This window comes from Otolemur garnettii, unplaced genomic scaffold (assembly GCF_000181295.1).
Source record: "Otolemur garnettii isolate 467f Iridium unplaced genomic scaffold, OtoGar3 scaffold00074, whole genome shotgun sequence".
In the NCBI taxonomy this organism is placed as follows: Eukaryota; Metazoa; Chordata; class Mammalia; order Primates; family Galagidae; genus Otolemur; species Otolemur garnettii.
Genome location: NW_003852469.1, coordinates 414212 through 440163, shown reverse-complemented (window position 1 = coordinate 440163; position 25952 = coordinate 414212). Strand labels below are relative to the sequence as shown.

The 25952-nt window shown below is 44.6% G+C and overlaps 1 protein-coding gene and 1 non-coding gene across 3 annotated transcripts; one reads left to right on the top strand and one right to left on the bottom strand.

The window, feature by feature from the left end:
- Window positions 1–2774: 2774 nt before the first annotated feature.
- On the top strand, window positions 2775–24288 carry FDFT1 (farnesyl-diphosphate farnesyltransferase 1). 2 transcript variants are annotated; one of them, XM_003793919.2, is made up of 8 exons: window positions 2775–2968; window positions 10825–10922; window positions 11763–11946; window positions 16614–16742; window positions 18663–18854; window positions 20287–20463; window positions 21920–22072; window positions 23730–24288. In XM_003793919.2, exons 1-8 carry the CDS (start codon window positions 2870–2872, stop codon window positions 23949–23951), a joined length of 1254 nt encoding a protein of 417 aa, XP_003793967.1. In that variant the 5' UTR covers window positions 2775–2869; the 3' UTR covers window positions 23952–24288. The 2 variants fall into 2 exon arrangements, with proteins under 2 accessions (XP_003793967.1, XP_012663170.1); XM_012807716.2 differs by lacking the exon at window positions 2775–2968 and having other exon boundaries at window positions 10490–10922; window positions 23730–24281.
- Window positions 15496–15624, bottom strand: LOC111726672. The gene has a single exon (XR_002774389.1). It is a non-coding gene; the product is annotated as a small nucleolar RNA SNORA19 (small nucleolar RNA).
- Window positions 24289–25952: the final 1664 nt, after the last annotated feature.

Here is a 25952-nt window from a genome sequence, read left to right as displayed (position 1 = left end):
AGGCGCCGAGCCTCAAAAGGCATTTTCTTTGAGGAATTTAAAATCGAAGGGTTGTAATCAAGTGTGTGTTTTAGACAAATCACTCTAGCTGCTATACAGGAAAGGATGGAGAGGAATGGGGAATTCGACCTCAAAATGACTTGGAATAAAAGATGTGGGGCAGCACCCATTGCTCAGTGGGTAGGGCGCTAGCCACATACACCAGGGCTGGTGGGTTCAAACCCAGCTGGGGCCAGCTAAAAAAAAAAAAATGACAACTGCAACAACAACAACAAAATAGCTGGGCATTTGGCAGGCGCCTGTAGTCCCAGCTACTTGGGAGGCTGAGGCAAGAGAATCACTTACACCCAAGAGTTTGGGATTGCTGTGAGCTGTGAGTAGATGCCATGGCACTCTACTCAGGGCAACAGCTTGAGACTCTGTCTTCCCCCCCCCCCCCAAAAAAGAGGCTTGGCACCTGTGGCTCAAGCAGCTAAAGCGTCAGCCACATACACCTGAGCTAGCGGGTTCAATCCAGCCTGGGCCCGCCAAACAGGCTGGTTGACAGCTACAACCAAAAAATGGCCAGGCGTTTTGGCGGGTGCCTGTAGTAGTCCCAGCTACTTGGGAGGCTTAGGAAAGAGAATCACTTGAGCCCAGGAGTAGGAGGTTGCTGTGAGTTGTGATGCCACGGTACTCTATCCAGGCCGCGACCACTTGAGGCTCTGTCTCAAAAAAACAAAACAAGCAAACCAAAAAACAGATAAAAGAAAAAAGAAAAGACGTGGCTTTGACCAAGATAGAGAAGAAAGGAGGAATTAAGACAAGAGGTATTTGGCTCGGCGCCTGTGGCTCAAGCAGCTAAGGTGCCAGCTGCGTACAGCTAAGGTGGCGGGTTCGAATCCCCAGCCCGGGCCCTCCAAACAACAATGATGGCTGCAACCAAAAAATGGCCGGGCGTTGTGGCGGGCGCCTGTAGTCCCAGCTACTTGGGAGGCGGAGGCAGGAGACTCACTTGAGCCCAGGAGTTGGAGGTTGCTCTGAGCTGTAATGCCATGGCACTCTACCCAGGGGGACAGCTTGAGGCTCTGTCTCAAAAAAAAAAGACAAGAGGTATTTGTTTCTTGGGTTCATAGGATTATGACTGTTTTTGAAGGAGAATGTAGGGAGAGAAAAGGGGGGTTAGAATGACATCTGGATTTTATGATTCAGCAACTGGGAGGCTGTTAATGCCCTTTACAGGAGAAGCAGGTTCAATGGTGGAGAGAGATTTCAGTTCTGGACATGTTCAGTTTGTACTGTGTGGGTGTCCTAGATCAAAGATTAGGTGTCCTGGATGCAGCTCATTTAATAATTATTCATTCAGCATCTAGTATGTGCCAGGGACTATTCTCCATGCCTAAGGGTGTGTTAGTGAACAAAACAAATATTGTTATCATTGAGCTTATGTTCACTGTAGCAACACAAAACAGATACTAAACAACATAAGTAAATTATGTATTTTATCAGAATGTGATAAATACTGTAAGGAAAAAAAAAATGAAAGCAAGATGGCAGGGAAGTGGTGGAAGTAGGGGAGGGGGCAAGCTGCAGTGTAAACCAGGGTGATCAGCCTGAAGGTGAGCGCAGACTTGAAGGAGGTGAAGGAGCTACACAGGCAGGTATCTAGGAGGAAAATATTGCAGGAAAAGTGAACAGCTAGACAAAGAGTCTTGTGCCCAAAGGATAATGTTTCAAAGATGGAGTTCTGAGAAGTAATGGGGATGAAGGGCTACTCATGCAGTCTTGGAGACCCTTGTAGGGACACTGGCTTTTGCTCTGAGTAAAATATAGACACTGTGATTTGGGGTGGTGAACTGATTTTCCTTTTAAAAGGTTTACCGATTGCAGTGGGGCCAGGCATGGTGGCTCACGCTTGTAATCCTAGCATTTTGGGAGGCTGAGGTAGGAGGATCGCTGGAGCCCGGGAGTTTGAGGTTGTAGTAAGCTGTGCTCACGTTCACGGGCAACAAAGATCCTATCTAAAAGAGAGAGAAAGAAGAGAAAAGGACTGCAGGGGGTCCTGGGGCTTCCGTAGGCAGTAGTTCCTAGGTTTGGGATTGGCTGGATAGGATAGAAATCTCCTCTGACGCAGAGGTCGTATTAAGGCTTCACACTCACTTCTGCGACTAAGCGGGATCAGCACTAAAAATTCCGAAGGGCGGCTGCGCACCCCGCGGCCGGCCGAGATGCGCGGGCACGCGTTGGGGAGACCGACGGACGCTGCTTTCTTGCGTAGTTTGCCGATTGTTGGCCATAAAGACCCAAACTTGGTGGCGGACCCTTCTGTTAAAGGTCTTCGGCTCTGGTCCTGAGCCAAGCACGCCCGAGAAGAGCTAATCCAGCCGGCAAGAATAAACAAAACCCAACTTGCGGGCGGCTTACTAACAAATCGCAGCGGACCCTCCCAAAAGTAGTGCCTGCCGGCAACCGACCTTAGCTCGGCCAGTTGCCAGCTCCGACCCCGCCGCACGCTCCCAGCAGCAAAGACCGGCCCATAAGAGGACCAATCCGACTCGCCGGCCTCTTTCTCGCCCTCCAATGAGTTTCTAGGGTATTATCACGCCAGCTCATCCCAACACCGATTGGCCAACGTCTTCCTGGTGCGAGCAGCTCTGGCCAATCAGCGGCCGTCAGTCCACCCCGCGAGGCGGCCCGCAGCTGCGAGAGCGCCCGAGGCCGGTTGAGGGGCGGGGTAGTGGGCGGGACTCCGCCGCGTTGGGCCCGCCTCCGCCCGTCCCTCCTCTCCGGCCGCTCTGCCCCAGCCGCTCCAGCCGGCGGGTACAAGCCGGAGGTGCCAGATAGGTGAGCTCAGAATCCGCACAACCTGCCGCCGCTGCCTGCCGCCGCGATGGAATTCGTGAAGTGCCTGGGACACCCGGAGGAGTTCTACAACCTGCTGCGCTTCCGCATCGGGGGCAAGCGGAAGGTGATGCCCAAGATGGACCAGGTGAGCCGAGCATCCTGCATCCCGGCGGGGCGCGGAGGTTGCGCGCGGCTGGGCTGGGGCCGGGGCCGGGGCCGGGGCCGGGGCCGGGGCCGGGGCCGAGGCGGAGAGGCGCTGAGAACGGCCGCCCAACGCCCCAGGCGCCCTCGTGCCCTCTGGAGGGCCGGCGCCCACCCTGGATCCCGATCCCCAGCCCGCGTCTGGCCGAGGTGTGCTTAGCCCCCCCACACTCCCCGACAGGCCTCCTCCCCCTGCCCTCCAAGTTGTCTTGGGGCTTAAAAATGCTTGTGCTCCACCCACCCTCGGTGTTCAGATGCTTTGGCATCACGTTTCGTTCTCTCCGAGAGCATCGATGTTTATCTGTGTTCCAGGCGATGGGTTACAAAACTGAGGTTATATGGGCAGATTGAGTGGGAGAATTTTTGTGCACCTAACGAACACATGAATAACCTTTGCTGAAATGAAATTGTACTCATCCTTGTTTTGGGCTATATCACTTCCTCCCTAAGTTTCTCATCTTTCTGCTGTCAGTCGCTTTAATTTTTAATGACATATTTGCTCTTGTCTATTGATTAGCTTGGGTTTTGGCTTGCCTGAAGGCTAGAACTTGTTTTGATTTATATTTCTTCTTCCTTACTCCTGCACCCTTTATTTAATTATTATTTGAGATAGAGTTTCACTTTGTTACCCTCGGTAGAGTGCCCCCTCAAACTCTAGGGTTCAAGGGATCTTCTAGCTTCACCCTCCTGAGTAACTGGGACTACAGAGCTCGGCTATTTTTAGAGATGAGGTCTCACTCTTGCTCAGGCTGGTCTCCAACTCCTGAACTCAGGTGATCCACATGCCTAAGCCAGCAGACATTTTTACTGAACACCTGTTCCCACACTAGGAGTACATGGCCTGTAGCATGGCAAGATGGTATGTATAGACAAATAAAACACTCAAAGAGCTCACCTTCTTGTTGGGGCAATAAAATGTTATAAAATTGTTCATAGAAAACTTAAGAAGCCACCATACTGTGTAAGATGTCTTATTACCTGTGACCCTCAGCCATTTTCTTCTGCACTTTTCACCTCATAGCAATTTTGTGTTGTGGTTATTTGTGTATTGGTTTTATGTTCCCAAAGTATCTTTCAAATTTAAGATTCTATATTTGATTCTGGATTTTAAGCTATTTAAAAATAGGAATTTTGGTGGCTCGTGCCTGTACTCTTAGCACTCTGGGAGGCCAAGACGGAAGGATTGCTTGAGCTCAGGAGTTCAAGACCATCCTGAGCAAGAGACCCTATCTCTACTAAATAGAAAAATTAGCCAAGAGCATGGTGTCGGGCATCTGTAGTCCCAGTTACTTGGGAGGTTGAGGCAGGAGAATTGCTTGAACCCAGGAGTTTGAAGTTGTTGTGAACTAGGTTGATGCCGTGGCACTCCTGTCTGGGGGGGGGGGGAACAGAATGAAACTCTGTCTCAAAAAAGAAACCAACAAAAAATAGGAATCTTATTTGACAGGACATGTCTTCTGTGCCTCAAAACCAATACTTTGCCAGTACATGTGATCATGAATTAATGAACAAAGGGCTTTTTAAAGATAAACTTAAGTAAATGTGGCAGAATATAGTAAATGCCATAAGGAAATCACGGAAAGGGCCAAAATCCCTTTTGGAACAGGGGTTTACTATTTTGAGGGGTACCTTAATGAAATACAGCTTTAAATTTCTCCTGTACTTTGCTGCGTATTTATTTAACTAGAGATTCTTTCTTGTGACTCTTTTGAAATTATTTGAAAATATTTGTTATTGTGCATTTGTGTGTTTTGTGGAGGAGAGTGGTCTCTACTTTTATCAGACTCTTCCAGGGATCTGTGACCTAAAACAAAGAGTTACTTATTTATAATCCATGTTGTACAGTTCCCTAAACACCTAGAGATCAGTAACTCACTACCTTTGGAGACTGTCCAGGCCGGTTCTGGGAAGTGTTACCTTAGAATGAATTTAACTTTCACTCTTTGTTCTGTGCAGCCACAGAGAGTCCAATCCTTGTTTGTAATACAACGCTTGAAGTATTTTAAGAGAACTCTCATATTCTAAGAATATTGGCACGCAAGCCAAATGTTCTGTTTTCTTTCTTTAGTTATTCATCATATGTCACTCCTTCCAGATCATTTGCCAGAGACCAGATCTCTTTAAAATCTGGTGTCTAATACTGCAGTACTTTAGATGTGGTCTGGCCATTGTAGAACTTGAAATTTCCTTTCTTATGGATGCTGTCATTTCAAATTAACATAGTTTAAGATTGCTTTACCTTGGGTGGCGCCTGTGGCTCACTGAGTAGGGCGCTGGCCCCATATACCAAGGGTGGTGGGTTCAAACCCAGCCCTGGCCAAAGTGCAACAAAAAAATAGCTGGGCCTGGTGGCAGGTGCCTGTAGTCCCAGCTACTCGGGAGGCTGAGGCAAGACAATCGCCTAAGCCCAAGAGCTGGAGGTTGCTGTGAGCTGTAACACTATGGTACTCTACTGAGGGTGACAAAGTAAGACTCTGTCTCTAAAAAAAATTAAAAAGAGATTGCTTTACCTTAAAAAGTATATTTTTAATTACAAAATATTTAAAACAAATAGAAAAATGATACAAATAACCACTTCGTGTCCATCTCCAAGATTAAGTATAATTTCTTTTTTACATCTGCTTAATCATTTTTTTCTTAAGCAATAAGATGTTCAGATACAACTAAAGCCCTTTTTTTCTCAACTCCACCTGCCAGCATCGTATTCATTGACTTTTTTAGGTAGTCTCACCATGGACTAGGTCACACTGTGAATTTAGGGTGTGGACTAACTACACCTATTTGGGACCTGCTCTTCCATTATGGTGCCTGCTGAAAGACTTTTTGAACCTAATAATAATAATGGCTAACGTTTATTTAGCTCTTACTATAGGTGGGGCACTATTTTAAACACTTACATGTCTTATTATTTAAACCTCCAGTAATCCTATGAGAAAGCTACTATTAATCTTCCTGTTTTATAGATGAGGAAACAGGCACAAGAGGTTAATTACCTAAGGCTCAGCAGCACTGAAGTGGCAGAACCAGGCTTTGACCCTTGCGGTCTCACTATGCTGGTTATAATTAAGATGATGGACCTCAAGATATTAAGCAGAAGCTTGTCTAGATGTGGCTAAAAGCAGAACACTTGAGTGGGAGAGACACAGTGGAAAATGCCTGCCCCAAGCGTGTGTGTTCACAGTAAAGGAGAGCGGTGTACAAAGGAAGGTAACTAGGAACTGTCAGGGAATCTTAAGCAATTTGATCGCAGGAAGTTTTAGTGAAGTGGAAATGTCCTAGAGGGAAAAGTTTTCAAAAAACACAAGACTAGTGTTTTGTAGGGCAATGGTAAACGGCCTTGAAGAGACATTGGGTTTAGATTAGTGGGGAGGATACTCCATGCAAAAAGCTAAAATGAGCCACATCCTATAGATAGCAGTGAGCAGGAGTTGGGTGTGGAGTGATAAGGAGGCCAGCCTGGCTGAAAGTGAAGAAGGTAAATTAGAAGTAGAAAGCTCAGACTGCCTCGCCATTGGGGCAGTCGCTTGTAGTCCCAGCTACTGGGAGTCTGAGGCAAGAGGATGGCTTGAGCCCTAGAGTTTGAGTTACGATGCCATGGCCTTAACCCCAGAGTCACAGAGTGAGACACTGTCTCAAAAGAAAAAAAAAAAAGGTAGAAAGCTGAGTTATTATGTGTTAGCTTTGGAAAGCTGGGCTGTGGAAGCCAAGCTGGGTGGCTCACACTTGTAATCTTAGCACTCTGGGAGGCTGAGGTGGGTGGATTGCTTGAGCTCAAGAGTTAGAGGTTGCTGTGAGCTATGATGTCACAGCACACTACCAAGGGCGACAAAGTCAGACTCTGATTCAAAATTAAAATTAAAAAAAAAAAAAAAAGCTAGGTTGTGTTCAGTCAGGTAGGTAATAGGCAAAAGCAGAGCTATGACATGAAAGCAATATTTTTGGAACAGTAATGTGGCAGAGGAGTGGGAGGAGATTCTTTTGAGAGTTAGAGTAACCAAATTAAAAATAATAAAACGGTAGAAAACCTGTAGTTGACCATCTACCAACATTGACCACCACCTTAAGTTAATTTTCATAGATTGGGCATGTGCCGCGTGTACATTGCATTTGGTGTTCTTTCACTTAGATTTTTTTTTTTTAAGAGACAGATTCTCACTTTGTCGCGCTAGGTAGAGTGCCGTGGCGTCACAGCTCACAGCAACCTCCAGCTCTTGGACTTAGGCGATTCTGTTGCCTCAGCCTCCTGAGTAGCTGGGACTTCAGGTGCCCTCCATAACACCCAACTATTTTTTTATTGCAGTTTGGTCAAACCCGCCACCCTCGATATATAGGGCCAGCGCCCTACTCACGGAGCCACAGGCACCGCCCTCACTTAGATTTTTAATACAGGTATATACTTTGGCCTCTTTCTGGGATATTCAATTTTATCTATCTTTCATTATTTTACCGTACTGAAGAATAACTTTTTTTTATTTAGTGGGACAGATACCACTTTTTATATTTAGATGAGACATTCATTTATTTACCAAATATTTGACCACTAATTGTATGCCAGATAGGTGCTAGAGATGCAGCAGTGAACAAAATGACCTTGCTTTTATGAAATTCATATCTAGTGGAAGAGAGAGATAATTTAGAAAGCGGATACACGATATTTTAGGTTGAGACCTGTACTACAAAGATAAAAAGGGCAAAGGATCTGAGTATCTGACATCAGGGGGGTTGGTTGACAGGGTTGTGATTTGAGTCTAGAGACTCTAGTTTCTGGGTGTCTCTTTCCTCTCTGTAAAATGCGGCTGTTGGAGAAAGACTTCACAGTGTACCCTTTCCACACCTTTTGAATTCTTTTAAAAGTGAGACTTGGGCTATTCCTTCTTACAGCTCTAGGATTCAATGAATGACACATACAATATTATTTGCTTTATCAGTTGCACTTTTTCTGAGCACTTTTTAAACTTCCATGAGCCATTTTTAAAAAGTAATTGAGCGTATCTCTAATTAGAGGGGACAAATTGGAAAATGCGTTTCCCTTCCCTTAACATTATCTTGGTTTCTTTAAGTAACAAAAAGACTTGAAAGAAATTCTCACTTTAACAGATATGGAGGGCTGATTATTTTTATCATGGAAGGGTTTAGCTATAGAAATTCAGAGTTTAGTAGACTTGATTTATACTGAATTATAGGCATATATTAGTAAATCTCGGGCCACACTGCCACCTGCAAGTTGTATACTTTTCCCTTCCCTTCCTTTTTCTATTTCTTTTCCTCTCTCTTTTCCTTCTCTATTTTCACTTTTTCCTTTTTTGGCCATGCCTTGCTTAGTTGCGTAGGCTGGAATGCAGTGGCATGGATCATAGGTCACTGCAACATCCAACTCCTAGGCTCAACTGATCCTCCCACCTCAGCCTCCTGAGTAGCTCGGGACTACAGGTTCACACCACCATCCTTGGCTAATTTTTATTTTTTTGGTAGAGATGGGGTCTTAGGCTGGTTTTGAACTCCTGGCCTCAAGTGATCTTCCCATCTTGGCCTCCCAAAGTGCTGGGATTACAGGTGTGACCACCGTACCCAGCCACTTTACTGAATATTTTTATATGCCAGACACTGCACTTTACTAATATATGGTGCCCAGTATATATTAGCTTTAACTAATTATTTTCAATTGGAAATGGCAATAAAATGAAATTCTGAGGATGTGATTTAAGAAAAAGCGTTATTCTTTTGGCAAAAGAATATGGTAGGAATACAGGAAATACAAATAGAAAGAACATAGTTCTCCTGAACCCCCCCGCCAGGGTCCAGTCCAGGCTTCACTGTTAACATTTTTTTTTTTTTTTTTGAGACAGTCTCAGCTGTTGCCCTGGGTAGAATGCCCCCTGGGTAGAGTGTGGTGGTGTCATAGCTCACAGCAACCTCCAACTCTTGGGCTTAACTGATCCTCTTGCCTTGGTTTTTCTATTTCAGTTGTTCTGAGAACAGCCAGTTGCCCAGGCTGGTATCAAACCGTGAGCTCAAATCCAGCCCCTTGGCCTCCCAGAGTGCTAGGACTACAGGCCTCAGCCACCACACCGGCCCACTGTTAACATTCTGATGTGACTGTGGAATTTCCTACCAGTGGATATGCTGTACACTGTATATTTTTAACCACTCTTCTGGTAGACATTTCAAATGTGTCCTGTTTCTATCCTAAAAAAGATGTGAGGAGACTGGGCGGGAGGCACATGTGAACTCTGTGTACTTTGTGCTCAATTTCCCTGTGAACATAAAACTATTCTATAAAAAAGTCTATATAAAGGGCGGCTTCTGTGGCTCAGAGGGTAGGGTGCTGGCCCCATATACCGAGGGTGGTGGGTTCGAACCTGGCCCCGGCCAAACTGCAAAAAAAAAATAGCCAGGCGTTGTGGTCGGCACCTGTAGTCCCGGCTACTCGGGAGGCTGAGGCAAGAGAATCGCTTAAGGCCAGGAGTTGGAGGTTGCTGTAAGCTGTGACGCCACAGCACTCTACCCAGGGCTATAAAGTGAGACTGTCTCTTTAAAAAAAAAAAATTCTATATAAAATACACTCCAACAATTCTTTCTGATATGCATGGAAAATAAGGCTTTTTTCTTCCCCTGGTAAAACTCAGTCCTTGTTTTCCTGAGGGACGAGTAAAGTTCAGGAAACAGTTCACCAATTTCAGAGGGAAAGGCAGAAGAAATCTTCACTGGAGTTGCTGGCTCTCTAGAGGTCAGCAGAGGCTTAACCGGTGTTTACAGAAAAACCGGAGGTGGACTGTAGCAGTCAAAGTGGTAACAACAGATTTTGTTCAGAAAAACTATTGCAGTGGGGGAAAGAGCACAGTAGAGAACTGGGCTCAACTCCAAACACCAGGAAAAGTAGGAATTTATGGAGGGAAAGACGGGGTTTGTGGATGGGAAATTATAATATTAGGAGGAAACAGCTGGGAAGGGGGGATTCCAGCTCAGTGCAGGCCTGGGTCATGAAGTCTCTTGGGGGCTGGGGTAGTAAGGCCTGGATCAGGTGATCAGACTGAGATGGGGTGACTCTTGCGAAAATTGGGTGATGCAAAGACAGACACTTACAGTACCAAAGTCTAGATCTGGTTGGGAAGAGAATTTTGCGGAGCCTGACTGAGGTTTGGTCTAGGAGAGACTCTGTCACAGGGACAAAGAGCAGGCTTCTCAAAGGTGGACAGGGTTTCATAAGCAGCAACCTGTGCGTTCAGGTGGGAAAGGCCAGAGTGCTAGCAGCAGACCACCAAGGGCTCAGAGCCAGAGCCTCGGGGCGGGGCTAGAAGGGAGGGGCGGGGCCGGCATGGGGTGGGGCTAGGAGGGGCGGCCAGGCTCGGGGCGGGGCTCGCTGCGGGCGGGCGGCGGCCTCCACGCGTGTAGCTTGTGGGACCCTCTGGCGGGGCGGGGCTGGCGCTCGGGTCTCTGCCCGCCCCGCGCGTGTTGGAATAAGTGACGAGCCGGTCCTGCCCCTCTGTGGGCACCTCCCAGCTCCGTTTGGGTCTATGGAGGAAAAACTCCACTGGGTCGCCGATTTCCATGGCCGCAGCCGCCTGCGGCACCAAGGCCATGTCCCTTTTCAAGCGCACCTTGGTGCTGAGCCCCACCGCGGCGCCCAGGGGCCCGGGCGCAGGCACCCCGCCGCGGGGCTGCAGCTTGCCTCACACCACCTGGCCCTGCAAGGACTGGCCTCGCGGGGAGGGCTGTTGCAACAGGCTCTGGAGCCGTCTGCCCCACTCCCACTCCTGCTCCTCGACATCTCCCACCTCTGTGTGTCTTCTCTGCCCTCAGGACTCGCTCAGCAGCAGCTTGAAAACTTGCTACAAGTATCTGAATCAGACCAGTCGCAGTTTCGCAGCTGTTATCGAGGCCCTGGATGGGGAAATGCGGTGAGTGGGAAGCAATGCTTCTGGCTTGGAGGAAGAAAACGTTTCTAGGGGCCTTTGACTCACTGCAAGCTACTTTTTTGAGCGAAAAGGATATTCCAGATTGCAAAGTCCATGTGTTTACTTTAGAATGCCCTTCCAGGCACTTTGCCATCTACTAGTGTCTCTGCAGGCCCAGCTCTTTCAGAGAACCAAGGGGAGGGGTGTTTATTTACTTTTTTTAGCTTTGGCAACTGACCCTGTCTCTGAGCAGGTCGTGCGTTTTTCTCAGCTTCCATTACGCCTACTACCTTTCATTTCTAACCTATTGGGTTAATTCTTTTGAAGCTGGCTCATGAATTACATACAATTGCCTTTATTTTTCCTTTCAAAATATTAAAGGAGTACAAATGTTTTTGTTATGTGGATACATTTATGGTGCTTAAGCAAGGGCTTTGAGTGGGCCCATGGCCAGAATAGTTTGTTGTACCAGTAGGTAAGTTTTTATTCCTCACCCTCCACCCCACCTTCCTTACGTCCGATGTCTTTACCTGACCTTTCCCCAGTTGCCTTTATGGATGGTAGTATTCATACTAAGAAGTTATTGTGTCTTTTGGCTTTCTTTTCTATTTGAAATATACTAATTCAGTCTAAACATTTAGTCTTTTGGTCTTGATGTAGTTGTTTTACATTAGTTAAATGTAACTTACTAGCATAAGTATCCTTAAGTATGAAAAGATTTGTATATCCTTATAGTTCTGTAGAGTTAAGGGTATAGGCAGTTTGAGGCCTTACACAAATTAGATGTTATTTTAAAACAACTATCTTTGGATATTGTTCCAATATATTTTTCCTTTTGTAAAGGAATGCAGTATGCATATTTTATCTGGTTCTCCGAGCTCTGGACACTCTGGAAGATGACATGACCATCAGCGTGGAAAAAAAGGTCCCACTGTTACACAACTTTCACTCTTTCCTTTATGAACCAGACTGGCGGTTCATGGACAGCAAGGAGAAGGATAGACAAGTGCTGGAGGATTTCCCAACGGTTAGTGCAGTTACCGATTTCTTCTGCATCCCTTGTCTTTGTGATGGGTAATGTAGGTGTCAGCCAGCCCTCGTACCGTAAGGTAAGATAAGCAGCCTGATGGTTATGAACTCTCCTAGCCAAGATTGAAGCCAGACCGCCTGGGTTGGAGTTCTATCCCTCCCACTTAGTAACTGATGGTTAGTTTCTTCTCTGTAAAGTAAGGATAATGATGTAGGTGGTGCCTGCTTCACCTATACAGTACTGCTTTTAGACTGAGGTAAGAGGGGCCCTTCATTTTAGAGGGTCCCACTCTGGGCCTCCTCCCCTGCAGAGGATTGAGGGGTCCTTGGGGCCATGGGCGTGTGCTTGCCTAGATCTTCTGCACCACCTTCTCTAAATTATGTTCTGGACATCAGGGGTTTCTAGCCCATGTCCAGGGTTAGCACAGCCTATTCCCTTAGGTCCATCTCCTCCTACATGGAACTTGTCACCAGTGACAGTGCCCTGGGTGCCCAAGGCTGTATTTTGGATGGTTGTGGAAGAAGTCTGGCCCAGTGGGCCAGCTGTCCTTATGCATGAATTTGAGATCCCTCCTGGCACTGGACAGAGCAGCGAGCCAGAAGAGCAGGGCAGGCTGGGAGCTGAGGTCAGTAGTCTATGCCCTGCTGCATTTTGGAACAAAACTCTGAGGGACCAAGAATTTTAAATAAAAATTTGAATCATTTGCGTTATTATGAAGATCTGTTAGTCAAGGTAGGAAGCTAGAACCTGTTTTAATTAATAAGTTATTTGCTCACTTGATAAGTTTTAAATTTTTTAGCCACATATGGTATGTGGGCTTCCATTTGTACTTTTGTCCCAGGCCCCACAGAGTTAAGGAATAAGCCGAGATGGGGTGTCCTAACCGAGTGAGCTCTAGTCCTGAGTGAGCTCCAGTGCAGTGTATGGTGAGTCTGTGCATTGAACCTAGTGCTTTATAGTTTAGTGACCATTAGTTGATACCATTTCATGTCTGGCTTTCCAGAACTCTCCCTGTAGGTTATGGTTCTGGTTAGAGTACAGTCTTGTTGTTTAGTGATTGGGATACATTCTGAGAAATGTGTTATTAGAAGACTCCCTCATTGTACAAACAATAGGATGTCTTTACCCAAATCCAGATGGAATAGCGTACTGTACACCTAGGCCCTGTGGTACTTATGCAGCATGTTACTGTACTAAATGCTGCGGTGACTGTAGCCCACTGCTAGGTATTTGTGCATCTAAACATGGAAAAGGAGCACTACGAATACAGTATTAGAACCTTAGGGGACCACCATCATCTCTGCAGTCTGTCCTCGACTGAAATATCGGTATGTGGCACTTGACTATACATCTTCTCACGTGCTAGTGGAATGCCAGAAGTCTTAGAGCTCTACCTCTAATAATCCTGTGTTATTTTTAAATGATGATAGCAATAATAGAATACAGTTATTGAGCAATTTACTGTGAATCAGTTACTAAATATATTCATTAGTTTACTGTATTATTTCATCACTATAGTGTGTGGTGTAGTGTTACTACCTGCATTTTATATAGATGAGGAAACTGAGGCACAACAAAATTAAGTACCTTGCCTACAATCATCTATAAAGTTTAGTGGCAGAATCAGGATTCAGGTCCAGAAGGTCTGGCCCCAGAATCCCATGCTTAATCACTGACATACTTTCCTGTGTCTTTAAAAAATGCTTAAGAATAACAAAGCAGGTTCATTGCCTATAGCTCAAGCTCTCAGGTGCCAGCCACATACACCAGAGCTGGCAGGTTTGAATCCAGCCCAGGCCTGCCAGCCCAGCAACGACAGCTGTAACCAAAAAATAGCCAGGCATTGTGGTGGGCACCTGTAGTCCTAGCTACTTGGGAAGCTGAGGCAAGAGAATCAAGTATGTCCAGAAGTTTGAAGTTGCTTGAGCTATGATGCCATGGCACTCTACAGAGGGCAACATAGTGAAACTCTGTCTCAAAAAAAAAAAAAGAATAACAAAGCAAATAAACAGAAAATATTTAAATACTGGTGAATGTAGACTCTTGCAATGGTTTAATTGTAAGATTTATGATTAGGGAAATTTATATTTATAAGATAATGGGAAGTCTCACCACCCTTTGCCCACTACTTGGGATTTGGCCTTTCCCCATGGACTCACTATGGGAGCCTTCCTCCATGTACATGAAGAACCTAGAAATCCACTGTGGTTGTGGAATAGAATTCCTTAGAGGAGGGTATAGCTAGCCCTCCTGGCTCCTGCCCTCCACGCAGCAGAGCTTGTTGTTGTGCCCTGAGGACATAGGAAACTGGGCACCGGTGTGGAGTTGGCAAAGCCTTTCTCCCCCTCCCCCCAACTCCGGTTTCTGGAGAAAACATAGAGCTCTTCATTATCATCTTTTTCTGGATATTTTTGTTTCCACTTTTTGAATTACATAATTTCATAAGTACCACAAAGTAGTTGAAGGGGATAGGTCAGATTGAGAAGTGAAAGTGTTTATTTTGGAGGGTTTGTTTTTCACTTAAAGCTCCTCCTCTTCTCCACCCTCTTTCACCTTATAAATAGAACTGGTGTAGCCAAGGATCTGTGAAGGAACAGTTCTGGGGAATTCAGGGATGCAAATAACCTCGGTAGAGTTGCTAGTTTGTTTTAATCTGCAGTAGGAATCACCCATTGGCTTTGGGTTGAGCAGCAGTTCTGGAAAGAATAGCTTTTTGGAAAGGAAAGACCAAATTGATAGCATGGGTGTTTTGGGTTTAAGAGTTGATGTACATTGGAGAAATCATAATTCTCTTAGGCTCCTGAATTCCCATGGTGCTCTGCAACCAGCTGGTCTTCCCTCGGGCCCTTAATTTTTTGTTTCCTGAGGAAGATTTTGTAAGCTTTCTGTAAACAGAAGCCATGTCTGTCTTACACTTTTGGTCTTTAACAAAATCTATTCGCTGTTTTCAGCTTTGGCTCTTTTATTTTAACATTTTAAGATGTTTTCTTTGGACTTTTTTGTTGTTGTTGTTTGTTTTATTTTGGTTTGTTTTGAGATAGAGTCTCACTCTGTTGCCCAGGTGACAGTGCTGTGGTATCTTCATACCTCACAGCAACCCCAGAGTCCTGGGTTCATGTGATCCTCCACCTCAGCCTCCCAGAGTACTAGGATTACCAACGTGAGCCACCTTACCTGGCCTCGTGATGTTTCTGTATTGTATTTTGTTTTTTCTGCATAGAAAACACAGAGTTAATAACAGCCACTATTTACTTAGCACTTTTTATATGCAATGTCATGACAGTCATGGCAAGCAGAATTCATGCCCATTTTACTCCAAGAAAAAAACTGAAGCTCAAGAGTATCAGAGCATTGCTGAAGCTGGAATTAGAATTCCAGGCTATCAACTGCAAAGTCTTCTCTGAACCATTATACATGGATTATACTACCCCTCAAACATACCTTTTAAAATCCTAGTTTCCCAAAACAAAAAACCTAAATGGTCACATCTTTTGTAGATAAAGATCTATTATTTACCCAATACATTTAACCACTTTCTATAAAGTTTCTTGTCTGAAGGAGACTGGCAGCATTACTATTTATAGTTATACTGCTAATTAACCTTCAACTGTCTGTATAGCACATAAGAAATAACACTGCTCACGTATAAAGAAAGCAGGTCAATGAAATGTGCACTTTGTATTGTATTTTAATAAAATTTCTTGCCTCCTTTGAACTAAAACAAGATATTTGTACAATAACAATACATTTTAAAAATCTCAATATTGCTTTTCTTTATTAGGGCTTGGGCTATGAAGAAATATTAGGCAGCATGCCTCAGATTGGATCGAGTTGTTTAAGAAATTAAAAGTATATCCTTGTAGTGAGGGGAGCACTGTTGCTTCAGTATATAAATTGGGGAACTGATGAGGCTGATCTCATCGCTAGAATGGAAGTCCTGTAAGGGCCTGAGTTTTTGCTTCCTGATGTCTGAGCTCTGGTGCCTGGCACAGTGCTTGCTACCCAGGAAGTAGCACTTTTGACAGATAAGTATTTACCTTAATGAGGCTTGTCTGAAATAAGCCATTCTCCCCAAATTTTTTACCCTTGTGCCCAGCTTTCTGTTGAAGCATTTCATTTAAAATAATATTGGAAAAACGAATGAATAATGAGACTGAATCTTTTGAGTCTGTAAACATTAGCAATTTTGTTTTACTTATTTATTTATTTCAGTCTGAGTCTCACTATTGTCACCCTGGCATGGCATCACAGCTCTCAGCAACCTCAAATTCTTGGGCTTGAGCGACTCTCTTGCCTCAGCCTCCCAAGTGGCTGGGACTACAGATGCCTGCCACAACACTTGGCCATTTTTTGTTGCAGTTGGTCGTCGTTTTTTAGCTGGCCTGGGCTGGATTTGAACCTACCAGTCTTGGTGTATGTGGCTGGCACCGTAACCACTGTGCTACGGGCACTGAACCAACATTAGCAGTTTTAGACCCTTCTGTCTTAATGTTCGTAAAATTGGCTGAGCCTGTTAATTATGCAGTATATAGAAAGCTGACCTGGCCTAGATTAGGCTTGTAGATGAGACATTTGGGGTCATAAGTAGTGAGTGCCGCTACTGCTTTGCTTTGTGGTCTTTGGTGCCATGTATAGTTCTCTGATTTTTACGGTCTCCATTTCAGATCTCCCTCGAATTTAGAAACCTGGCTGAGAAATACCAAACAGTGATTGCTGACATTTGCCGGAGAATGGGAATTGGGATGGCAGAGTTTCTGGATAAGCACGTGACCTCTGAGCAGGAGTGGGACAAGGTCAGTGTCTCTGTGAAGCCTTGTCCATGTGTGATGTGTAGGACAGAGTCCACAATCCCTCATGAAGTTCAGAACAGGGAAAAGTTGACCACCAGTTCCAGGTTTTCTGGTTTTACATTTATTTAGGTTGTAATGTCCCATCCTACACACTTTATAGGGACCTAATTGTTTAATACGCTATGAATGAAGTTGCCCATGCCCTAGAGAGCTTACCATTAAACAAGGCCAAAGTAGATGGGAATTGTCTTAAAGGGACAAGGCATTAAATTTGTAAAACTGTCTCTGGCCATGACATGTTAGGTAAATGGCCATATTTATGTAATAATTTCCAGTTTTGAAATTAAACTATTTTTTTAAATTGCCTCCTTTCCTGTTACTGAGTAGAAGTATATATGTGTAGACCCTTAGTATCTGAGTGGTTTCCAATCTCATCTTAACACAGATTACTTTTAAATTCAAGGCCAGCTCGGTCCCATTTGTTTCTGAGATATAGGTGTTAGTAAAGCTGTTAAATTATATGATTTATCAGCATCAGGAGGTATCAGTAAAGCTGTTAAATTATGTGATTTATCTGTGTCCTTAGAAACACCAATTTATGAGTACCAAAGGATTGTGGGTATGTTATGCAGAAGGGTGAGCACCCCGCTAATACTTTGTTTCCTTCTCATTATCTCCTGACCCAAATCAGACACTTGGAGATGCTTCCGAGGTCCTTCATGCCCTTCCCCCAATTTGTGTGATTGTTATTATCTTACTCTCTTTTGGTTCTATAACAGAATTCTAGAGACGGTGTAATTTATAAAGAAAAGAAACTGGTTTCTTAAAATTTTAGAGTTTGGGGGAGTTCAGTATCAAGGTGCTGGCATCAGGTGAGGGCTTTTTAGCTGTGTCATTCTTTCTGTGGTAGAAGGAAAAAGAAAGAATGTGAGAACAAGAGATCAGACTTGCAGTTGACCTTAACCCCTTCATACCCGTGCAGCCCTGGGGACCTGATCGTTTCTCAGAAGTCCCAGTTCTTAGCACTGTTGCACTGGGGATTAACTCTCCAGCACATGCATTTTGAGGGACCCATTCAAACCACAGCAGTTACAGATGAACACGTGTGGGGATGAGCTCTAGGAGATGCCACGTGAGTAAGGCGCATCTTCCTCAGAAGACAGAAGTAGCTAGAAAGGGCTCTGAGAGCAGATGATGTACCAAATCATGTTATAATGGCTTTTTTTTTGGCTGGAGTTTATTCCAGAATCACTTATGTGAACAAAAGGACTTAATTCACTTGGGGTACTAAACTAAACATAAACTAGGTAAGAGGCCAGGCTCAGTGGTTCACACCTGCAATCCCAGCACTTTGAGAGTCTGAGTGGGTGGGTCACTTGAGGCCAGGAGTTTGAGACCAGCCAACCTGGGCAAAGTATGGGACCCCATCTCTTAAAAAAGAAAAATGTTTACTGTGCTAGTTTATTTTTTTAATAGCCTTTCTTATAGAAGCAATACAGGTACATTGTAAACATTTGAAAAACACAAGTTTAAAAAACAATGACATAGCATCCCCATCAGGCAGACATTACTGTTACAACATTTGTGTTGGCTGGGCGTGGGGGCTCATGCCTATAATCCCAGCACTTGGGAGGCCAGGACCGGTGGATTGACTGAGCTCAGAAGTTTGAGACCAACCTGAGCAAAAGTGAGACTCCATCTCTAAAAAATAGCCAGGCACTGTGGCAGGTGCCTGTAGTCCAAGTTTGGGTATATCCTTCTTGGATGTTTTCAAATCCTTGTACATACATGCATGTATATTTGTTTTTAAGCAACACGAGGTCTTATACATTCTGTTTGGAGCCTGATATTTTCATAGTTACTCTAGTAACCACATTTTAGTAGATTTCATTAGTAAAGCACTTTAAAAATCATCTTTTACAGTACTGTCACTATGTTGCCGGGCTGGTGGGGATTGGCCTTTCACGTCTCTTCTCGGCCTCAGAGTTTGAAGACCCTTTAGTTGGTGAAGATGTAGAACGTGCCAACTCGATGGGCCTGTTTCTGCAGAAAACAAACATCATCCGAGATTACTTGGAAGACCAGCAAGAAGGAAGAGAGTTTTGGCCTCAAGAGGTAACGGATTCAGATTTGGGGGTGAAAATAATTTTAGACATTCTCTGAAAACAAAGGTTCCTAAAATATAAGCATTATTTTTAGGAAGCTTAAGAATTACCTAAGAAGCTGGGCGTTGTAGTGGGTGCCTGTAGTCCCTCCCAGCTGCTTGGGAGGCTGAGAAGAGAATTGCTTGGGCCCAAGAATTTGAGGTTGCTGTGAGCTATGACGCCATGGCACTCTACCCAGGGTGACATAGTAAGACTCTGTCTCACCAAAAAAAAAAAAAAAAAAAAAAAAGTTTGGCTCCCGTAGCACAGTGGTTACAACTTGGTGGGTTTGAACCCAGCCCTGGGCCAGCTAAACAACAAGGACAACTGTAACAAAAAAATAGCTGGATGTTGTAGTGGGTGCCTATAGTCTTAGCTACTTGGGAGGCTGAGGCAAGAATCACTTGAACCCAACAGCTGGAGGTTGCTGTGAGCTGTGACGCCACGGCACTCTACCAAGGGTGACATAGAATTACCTAAGAATAGGCCAGGTGCAGTGGCTCACACATGTAATCCTAGCACACTGAAGCTGAGGCAGGTGGATTGCTTGAGCTCAGGAGTTGGGAGACCGGCCTGAGCATGAGTGAGACCCCCGTCTCTCCTAAAAATAGAAAAACTAGCTGTGTGTGTGGTGGGTACGTATAGTCCCAGCTACTCAGGAGTCTGACAATTGCTCAAGCCCAGGAATTTGAGATTGCTGTGAGCCATGATATTCATGACATTATGACACTGTCTCAAAAAATAATAATAATAATAATTATAATTACTCAAGAACCCAAGTAAATCATTGCAAGCTTGTGAAAATCCTCTCAATAATGTTGTTAAAAGTCATCAAACCAAATCCCACTGTCAGAGCTGAGGGTGTTATTTTACTTTCATTTTATGAGGATTCAGGGAGGCAGAGTGCTCAGAGTGTCGACTTAGCACATTTCCCCAGATGTGTTCAGCATCTTACCACGTTTAGGAATGTGACATTGATCAATGAGTACTTTGAGCCCCCAGCCGTTTTGAGGCTGTTTAATATTTAACCTGCAGTTCTGTTGTAGCTGACTTTGTATGCAGCTGGCTGTTTTTTCAGGCATAGACCAATGCTGTAACAGGGGACCTCTTTAGTGTGAGGTCCTCAAAGTATTGCCTATAACCTGCTGCACTAATTGTCCCCTGAGGGATACTTCCTGAATACTTAACTCGCTCCCTCACTGGTAGTTCTGATTGAGCCCTCACTGTAGTCATAAATAGCTACTGGATAGAGCTTAAAATGGACATGAACTTGATGAACAATGAGTCAGTAGCTATGAGAGACTTTATTGTAAATCTTAGTTCTTATCCACAAAGATCTGTTCATATTGTTTGTAAATTCTCTGTACCTATTGACTTGTTCTTTAATATTCTTATCTACTTAGGTTTGGGGCAGGTATGTCAAGAAGTTGGGGGATTTTGCTAAACCAGAGAATATTGACTTGGCAGTGCAGTGCCTGAATGAACTTATCACCAATGCCCTACACCACATCCCAGATGTCATCACTTACCTCTCCAGACTCAGAAACCAGAGTGTGTTTAACTTCTGTGCTATTCCACAGGTACGACTCGGGACTCTTATTATAAGAGTGTGTGAGAAATAGCGGGTAGGAGGTAAGAGGGGATTTTTCTCTGCTGTATTCAAGGATATGACTTCATAAAGAAATGACTCCAGTTGATCTTCTTGTGCTGGGGGTTTCAGGGAACCCCCTTTCTTCCAGCCACCATGCTCAGCTCAACTTCAAGCTAAAGTCTGATCCTTTCCAGAACTTTGCTTCTAGATTTACTCTTCTTTCCACAGCTATTCTAAACTGGTTAGATCCTTGTCTTCAGTTAAGTTGAGAGCTTTGCCTTAGAGTTGTGGGGAATGCTGGGTAAAACTTAGGTGGAACCTGCTGTCATAGAAGTCTCAGCTCCCAGTTGTTGCTGTCCTTTTCCTGGACTCAAGATAACAAAACCTGATCCTATGGGCCCAGCCCCTCAGTACTCTAGACGAGAGAAGCTTAACTCTTTTTAATCACGTTTACCGGTTATTTCAGATATTAAATAAGTAAAGAAAACCATTGGATTCAACTGATTTGGAAACTTGGCTTGATCTTATTCTAGTGACCAATTTTGAAGGGTGATTAAAATAAAATCTGTATGACCATCTTAGGTTTCTATTTATCCTGGAAATAATTTACCTTTGAGCATAGGAAATCACTTCCCTTAGGGTCCCTCTCCCAGCTTTTTTTTTTTTTTTGGTAGAGATAGAGTCTCACTCTCTTGCCCTTGGTAGAGTGCTGTGGCATCACACAGCTCACAGCAACCTCCGAATCCTGGACTTAGGTGATTCTCTTGCCTCTGCCTCCCAAGCAGCTGGGACCACAGGCGCTTACCACAACACCCAGCTATTTATTATTGCAGTTTAGCTGAGACTGGGTTTGAACCTGCTTTCTCAGTATACGGGGTCAGCGCTCTACCCACTGAGCCACAGGCACTGCCCCCCCCCAGCATTATTTTTAAATATAATGAATTACGTTCTTGTACGGAAAATAGAAAAACTGGAATAAAAAATTATTTTCAGGGAGGCTGAGGCAAGAAAATTGCCTAAGCCCAAGAGCTGAAGGTTGCTGTGAGCTGTGATGCTATAGCACTCTACTGAGGGCAATGAAATGAGACTCTGTCTCTAAAAAAAAAAAAAATTCTTTTCAGATAATATTTTGAAATACAGGAGAGCCTTCCTACATTGAACACCTCACGTTGGCCTGATTTTCGTAGAACAGACATGCACCACAAGTCCGCCATATCAGTACAGTTGGCCTGGTTCCTTATGTTGACCACCTCCATAGCTGACCAGTTTTTACATTCTTTGGTGGTCCCCTTACCCAGGTTCTGGTGTATGTATTTCATATCTAATAAACCATTGCTCTAGCATGGAAAATGTTGGATCTACTTATGTTTGTTTTTTCCAGATAAAATGGAACTTTTGTGAATAAACTACAGAATACTTTAAGACTCTCTTCTTGTTATCTGTAGGTAATGGCCATTGCTACTTTGGCTGCCTGTTACAATAATCAGCAGGTGTTCAAAGGGGTGGTAAAGATTCGAAAAGGACAAGCAGTGACCCTAATGATGGATGCCACCAATATGCCTGCTGTGAAAGCTATAATATACCAGTACATGGAAGAGGTAGGTTTTTATTTAAGTACCTGGATAATTTGTAGCTGTTTTAATTTAAATAATGTAACTATTTAAACATAGGGTGTCTGGATATTAGATGACCCTAACAACTCACTGTGCTATGACCTAAAGAGGCAGGAATCCGTATCCTTTACTAGGAAGAGAGTGTGAGCACAGGAGTTGAGCCAATTGTTGAGAGCTGGTAAGAGGAGGTAAGCAAGGCTATAGGATGGACTTTTGAGAATCATATTTTTTGAACTGGAGAATGATGTTGGAGTCCAGCTGAGCTTCTTATTCATGGATGAGGACTGTGATGTTGAGGCTGGTATGTGCCATTGCAGCACGTGACTGAGTGGATCTCACATTCCAATCTGTGTGTCCTGACTCTGAGTCTAGAACTTTCCATTGCACCACAGGCCGTCATTGAGAAACCACAGTAGTGAATTTAGGGCAAAGGAGAACCATCTCATTGTGATTACTTCTGAAAGTTGTATTTTTTTTTCTGAAAATTTTATTTCAAATGCCAGGACTCCCTATAAAACAAAATATACCTGCTTATGGTTGGTCTCCAACTATGGAGGGTGTAATATTTGACTAGCTTTAAAAAACTTAGAGTCTAGAACTCTCTCCAGCCTGTGGGCCCTAGAGCAGTGGTTCCCTCCCCCGAGGGTACAGTGGGCAATGTCTGGAAACATTTTTCATTATTATAACTGGCAGGGGTGGGAGCTACTGCCATCAGGGGACTAGCAGCCTGGGATGGTGCTGTCTTACTGAGATTGAGATTCTGTGGAGTCCATGAAAACATATAGGCCTTGTTCCTCCACAGCCTGGGTCTCTTCCTGGAGGTGACCACTGTCCCTGGCTTTGTATGTCCCTCCAGATATGTACATACATGTGGATACATTTATATACATATACATAACTGATTTTCAACAGTGTTTCCATCTGAACAGAATTCTTCAAAATAATTATTTCTTCTAATTTTTCTTACATGTTGCACATTCTCCTTGTATTTCTTCCCTATTTTCTATGTGACAAGTTTTGAACATCACCATTTCTTTCTTTTTTTACTGGAACAAAGTCTCACTTTGTAGACCTCTGTAGAGTACTATGGCATCATAGCTCACAGCAACCTCAAATTCTTGGGCTCAAGTGATTCTCTTGCCCCAGCCTCCCAAGTAGCTGGGACTACAGGTGCCCACCACAACACCTGGCTATTGTTAGGGCTGGCGTCTCGCTTTTGCTCAATCTGGTCTTGAACTCCTACGCTTAAGCAGTCCACCCACTTGGCCTCCCAGAGTGCTAGGATTACAGGTGTGAGCCACCACGTGGACATCACCATTTCTATCAGAGGCACCTATAGAAGGTCTGAGAGAAGACCAAGTCTGTAGAAAAATCCTAGAGACTGAGTGTGGTGACTCACACCTGTAATCCTAGCACTCTGGGAGGCCAAGGTAGGTGGATTGCCGGAGCTCTCAAGTTTGAGACCAGCCTGAGCCAGAATGAGACCTTGTCTCTAAAAATAGCGGGGTGTTGTGCTGGATACCCATAGTCCCTGCTACTTGGGAGGCTGAGAATTATTCTAACAAGTAACCAAAGAAAATGTTTCTAAAAAACCTCGTGTACAGTGTGTAGCACTTCCCAGTCTTTCTTCTCTCTTTAACAGATTTATCACAGGATCCCCGACTCTGACCCATCTTCTAGTAAAACAAGGCAGATCATCTCCACCATCAGGGCACAGAATCTTCCCACCTGTCAGTTGATCTCCCGAAGCCACTACTCCCCCATCTACCTGTCCTTTGTCATGCTCTTGGCTGCCCTGAGCTTGCAGTATTTGAGCACACTCTCCCAAGTCACAGAAGACTATGTTCAGACCGGGGAACACTGATTTGCATTTGTCCGGAAGCTGAGGTTCACCACGAAATGGATTTACTTTTTCTTCAAGGATGGATGTTGGCTTCCTTTTATTTTTTTCTTTCCATTTCATTCCCCACCTAAGAGAAAGCTGCAACTTTTAGGACACTGAGACACAGCTGAGGAGAATCTACAATGCAAAGGAAAGGCTGCCGTGCCCTCCGCAGCCTGGTCCTCGGGGTGGTGTCCACTTAGCTGCTTGTGCTGCCGGCAGAGCATTCTGTGCTGCAGATTAGGTGAAATGCCTGCATGGGGGACTGTCACACAGAATCTGGCTAGAATTATAATTAAATGTATTTAATTTGAAGCAACCTTTGACTATTCATCATAGTAGAAAGTGAAGAGAATTTTCTCCTGATTTTGTTTTCTTTAGTTGGTTTGAATGGAGTAAATGTGAATGTTCTAGGTAATACGTCCATGGAATAAAATTCTGGGTATTAAGGTATTCTCTCACTTGAGCTAAAAGGAGTTTAGCTTTCAGAAGGAAACAGTAGGATTGTTTCTGACTGGGTTGTAAATTTGCCTCAGTAAAGATGCACATTTTGGGGGGGAGACATTTTTCTTACTTTCTTAAATTTTTTAAAAACTCTTTTAGAGACAGGGTCTTGCTCTGATGCTCAGGGTAGAGTGCAGTGGCACTGTCACACCTCATTGCAAGTTAGTCCCCTTGGGCTCAAGCAGTCCTCCCACCTCGGCCTCCCAAGTACCTGGAACTACATTGTGTGCCACCATGCCCATCTAGTTTTATTTTGTTGTTGTTGTTTGTTTGTTTCCTGTAGAGACAGGGTCTTGTTATGTTGCCCAGGATGGTCTCAAACTCCTGGCCTCTAGAGATCCTCCTGCCTCAGCCTCCTAAGATGCTGGGGTTACAGGCAAGAGCCACAGTGCTCGACCAAGGACCTTTTTGTGATAAAGAATTGAGTTACCCTGTGTGTTTGCCAGGTGCAGTTCTCTTGGAAATGTACATGGCCGGGAGAAGGGTGGAGGTCAAGAATGGAGTGGGGGCGGCACCTGTGGCTCAATGGGTAGGGCACTGGCCCCACATACTGAGGTTGGCAGGTTCAAACCCAGCCCCTGCCAAACTGCAACAAAAAAATAGCCAAGTGTTGTGGCAGGCGCCTGTAGTCTCAGCTACTCGGGAGGCTGAGGCAAGAGAATCGCTTAAGCTCAGGAGTTGGAAGTTGCCGTGAGCTGTGTGACACCACAGCACTCTACTGAGGGCGATAAAGTGAGACTCTCTCTACAAAAAAAAAAAAAAAAGAATAGAGTGAGTGAGAGATGAGTGGCCATCTGCAGCCACAGGAAGCCAGTGCGGACAGTCCCGGGAGTGGCACACCTGGCAGACTCTACAGGACTGCAGTGAGCGAGCGGGCTGTCTCCTCTTGCCCTGCCAGCCACTCTGCTTTGGGTGGATTCTCTTAGCTACATTCAGAACTTTTCCCCCCTCCCGGCTTTTTTTCTTATTTTAAGTTACCAGCTTATTCACTAAATTCTCAAGAAAGGTGAAGGATGCTTCCAGGTGATTGGTTTGAAAGCTGAATGGTCCTTAGCCGGATTCTGCCACAGAGTTGTGCCTCTGCCCAGCACGGCAAGGGGTGTGGTGGCCTTTCACCGAGAGGCTCACTGAGCGTGGGTGAGGACATGCCCCAGACTGAAACTCAGTGTTCTAGAACATCAATGCTGTAGCACCTAGTCTCTTCTGCTACATCCCATTGGTAACAATCGTTGGATCAGCATCATTACAAAAGCGCTGATTCTCTTCCTGTGCACTGTCACCTCTGAGACAATTGGCTTGGTGTGGACCCAAGAAGGCTCAGCTCTGGACAAATTTTTCACAATGCTGAAGCCCGGGTAACCTGCCATAAGGAGCACAAACAGCTATCATAACTTAAGCATCAAAACTTGGTTGAGAAAAAAAACTTGGGAGATTTTAAAGACAACCTGGTGGGAAGAGGCTGGGTCTGCGATGGACACA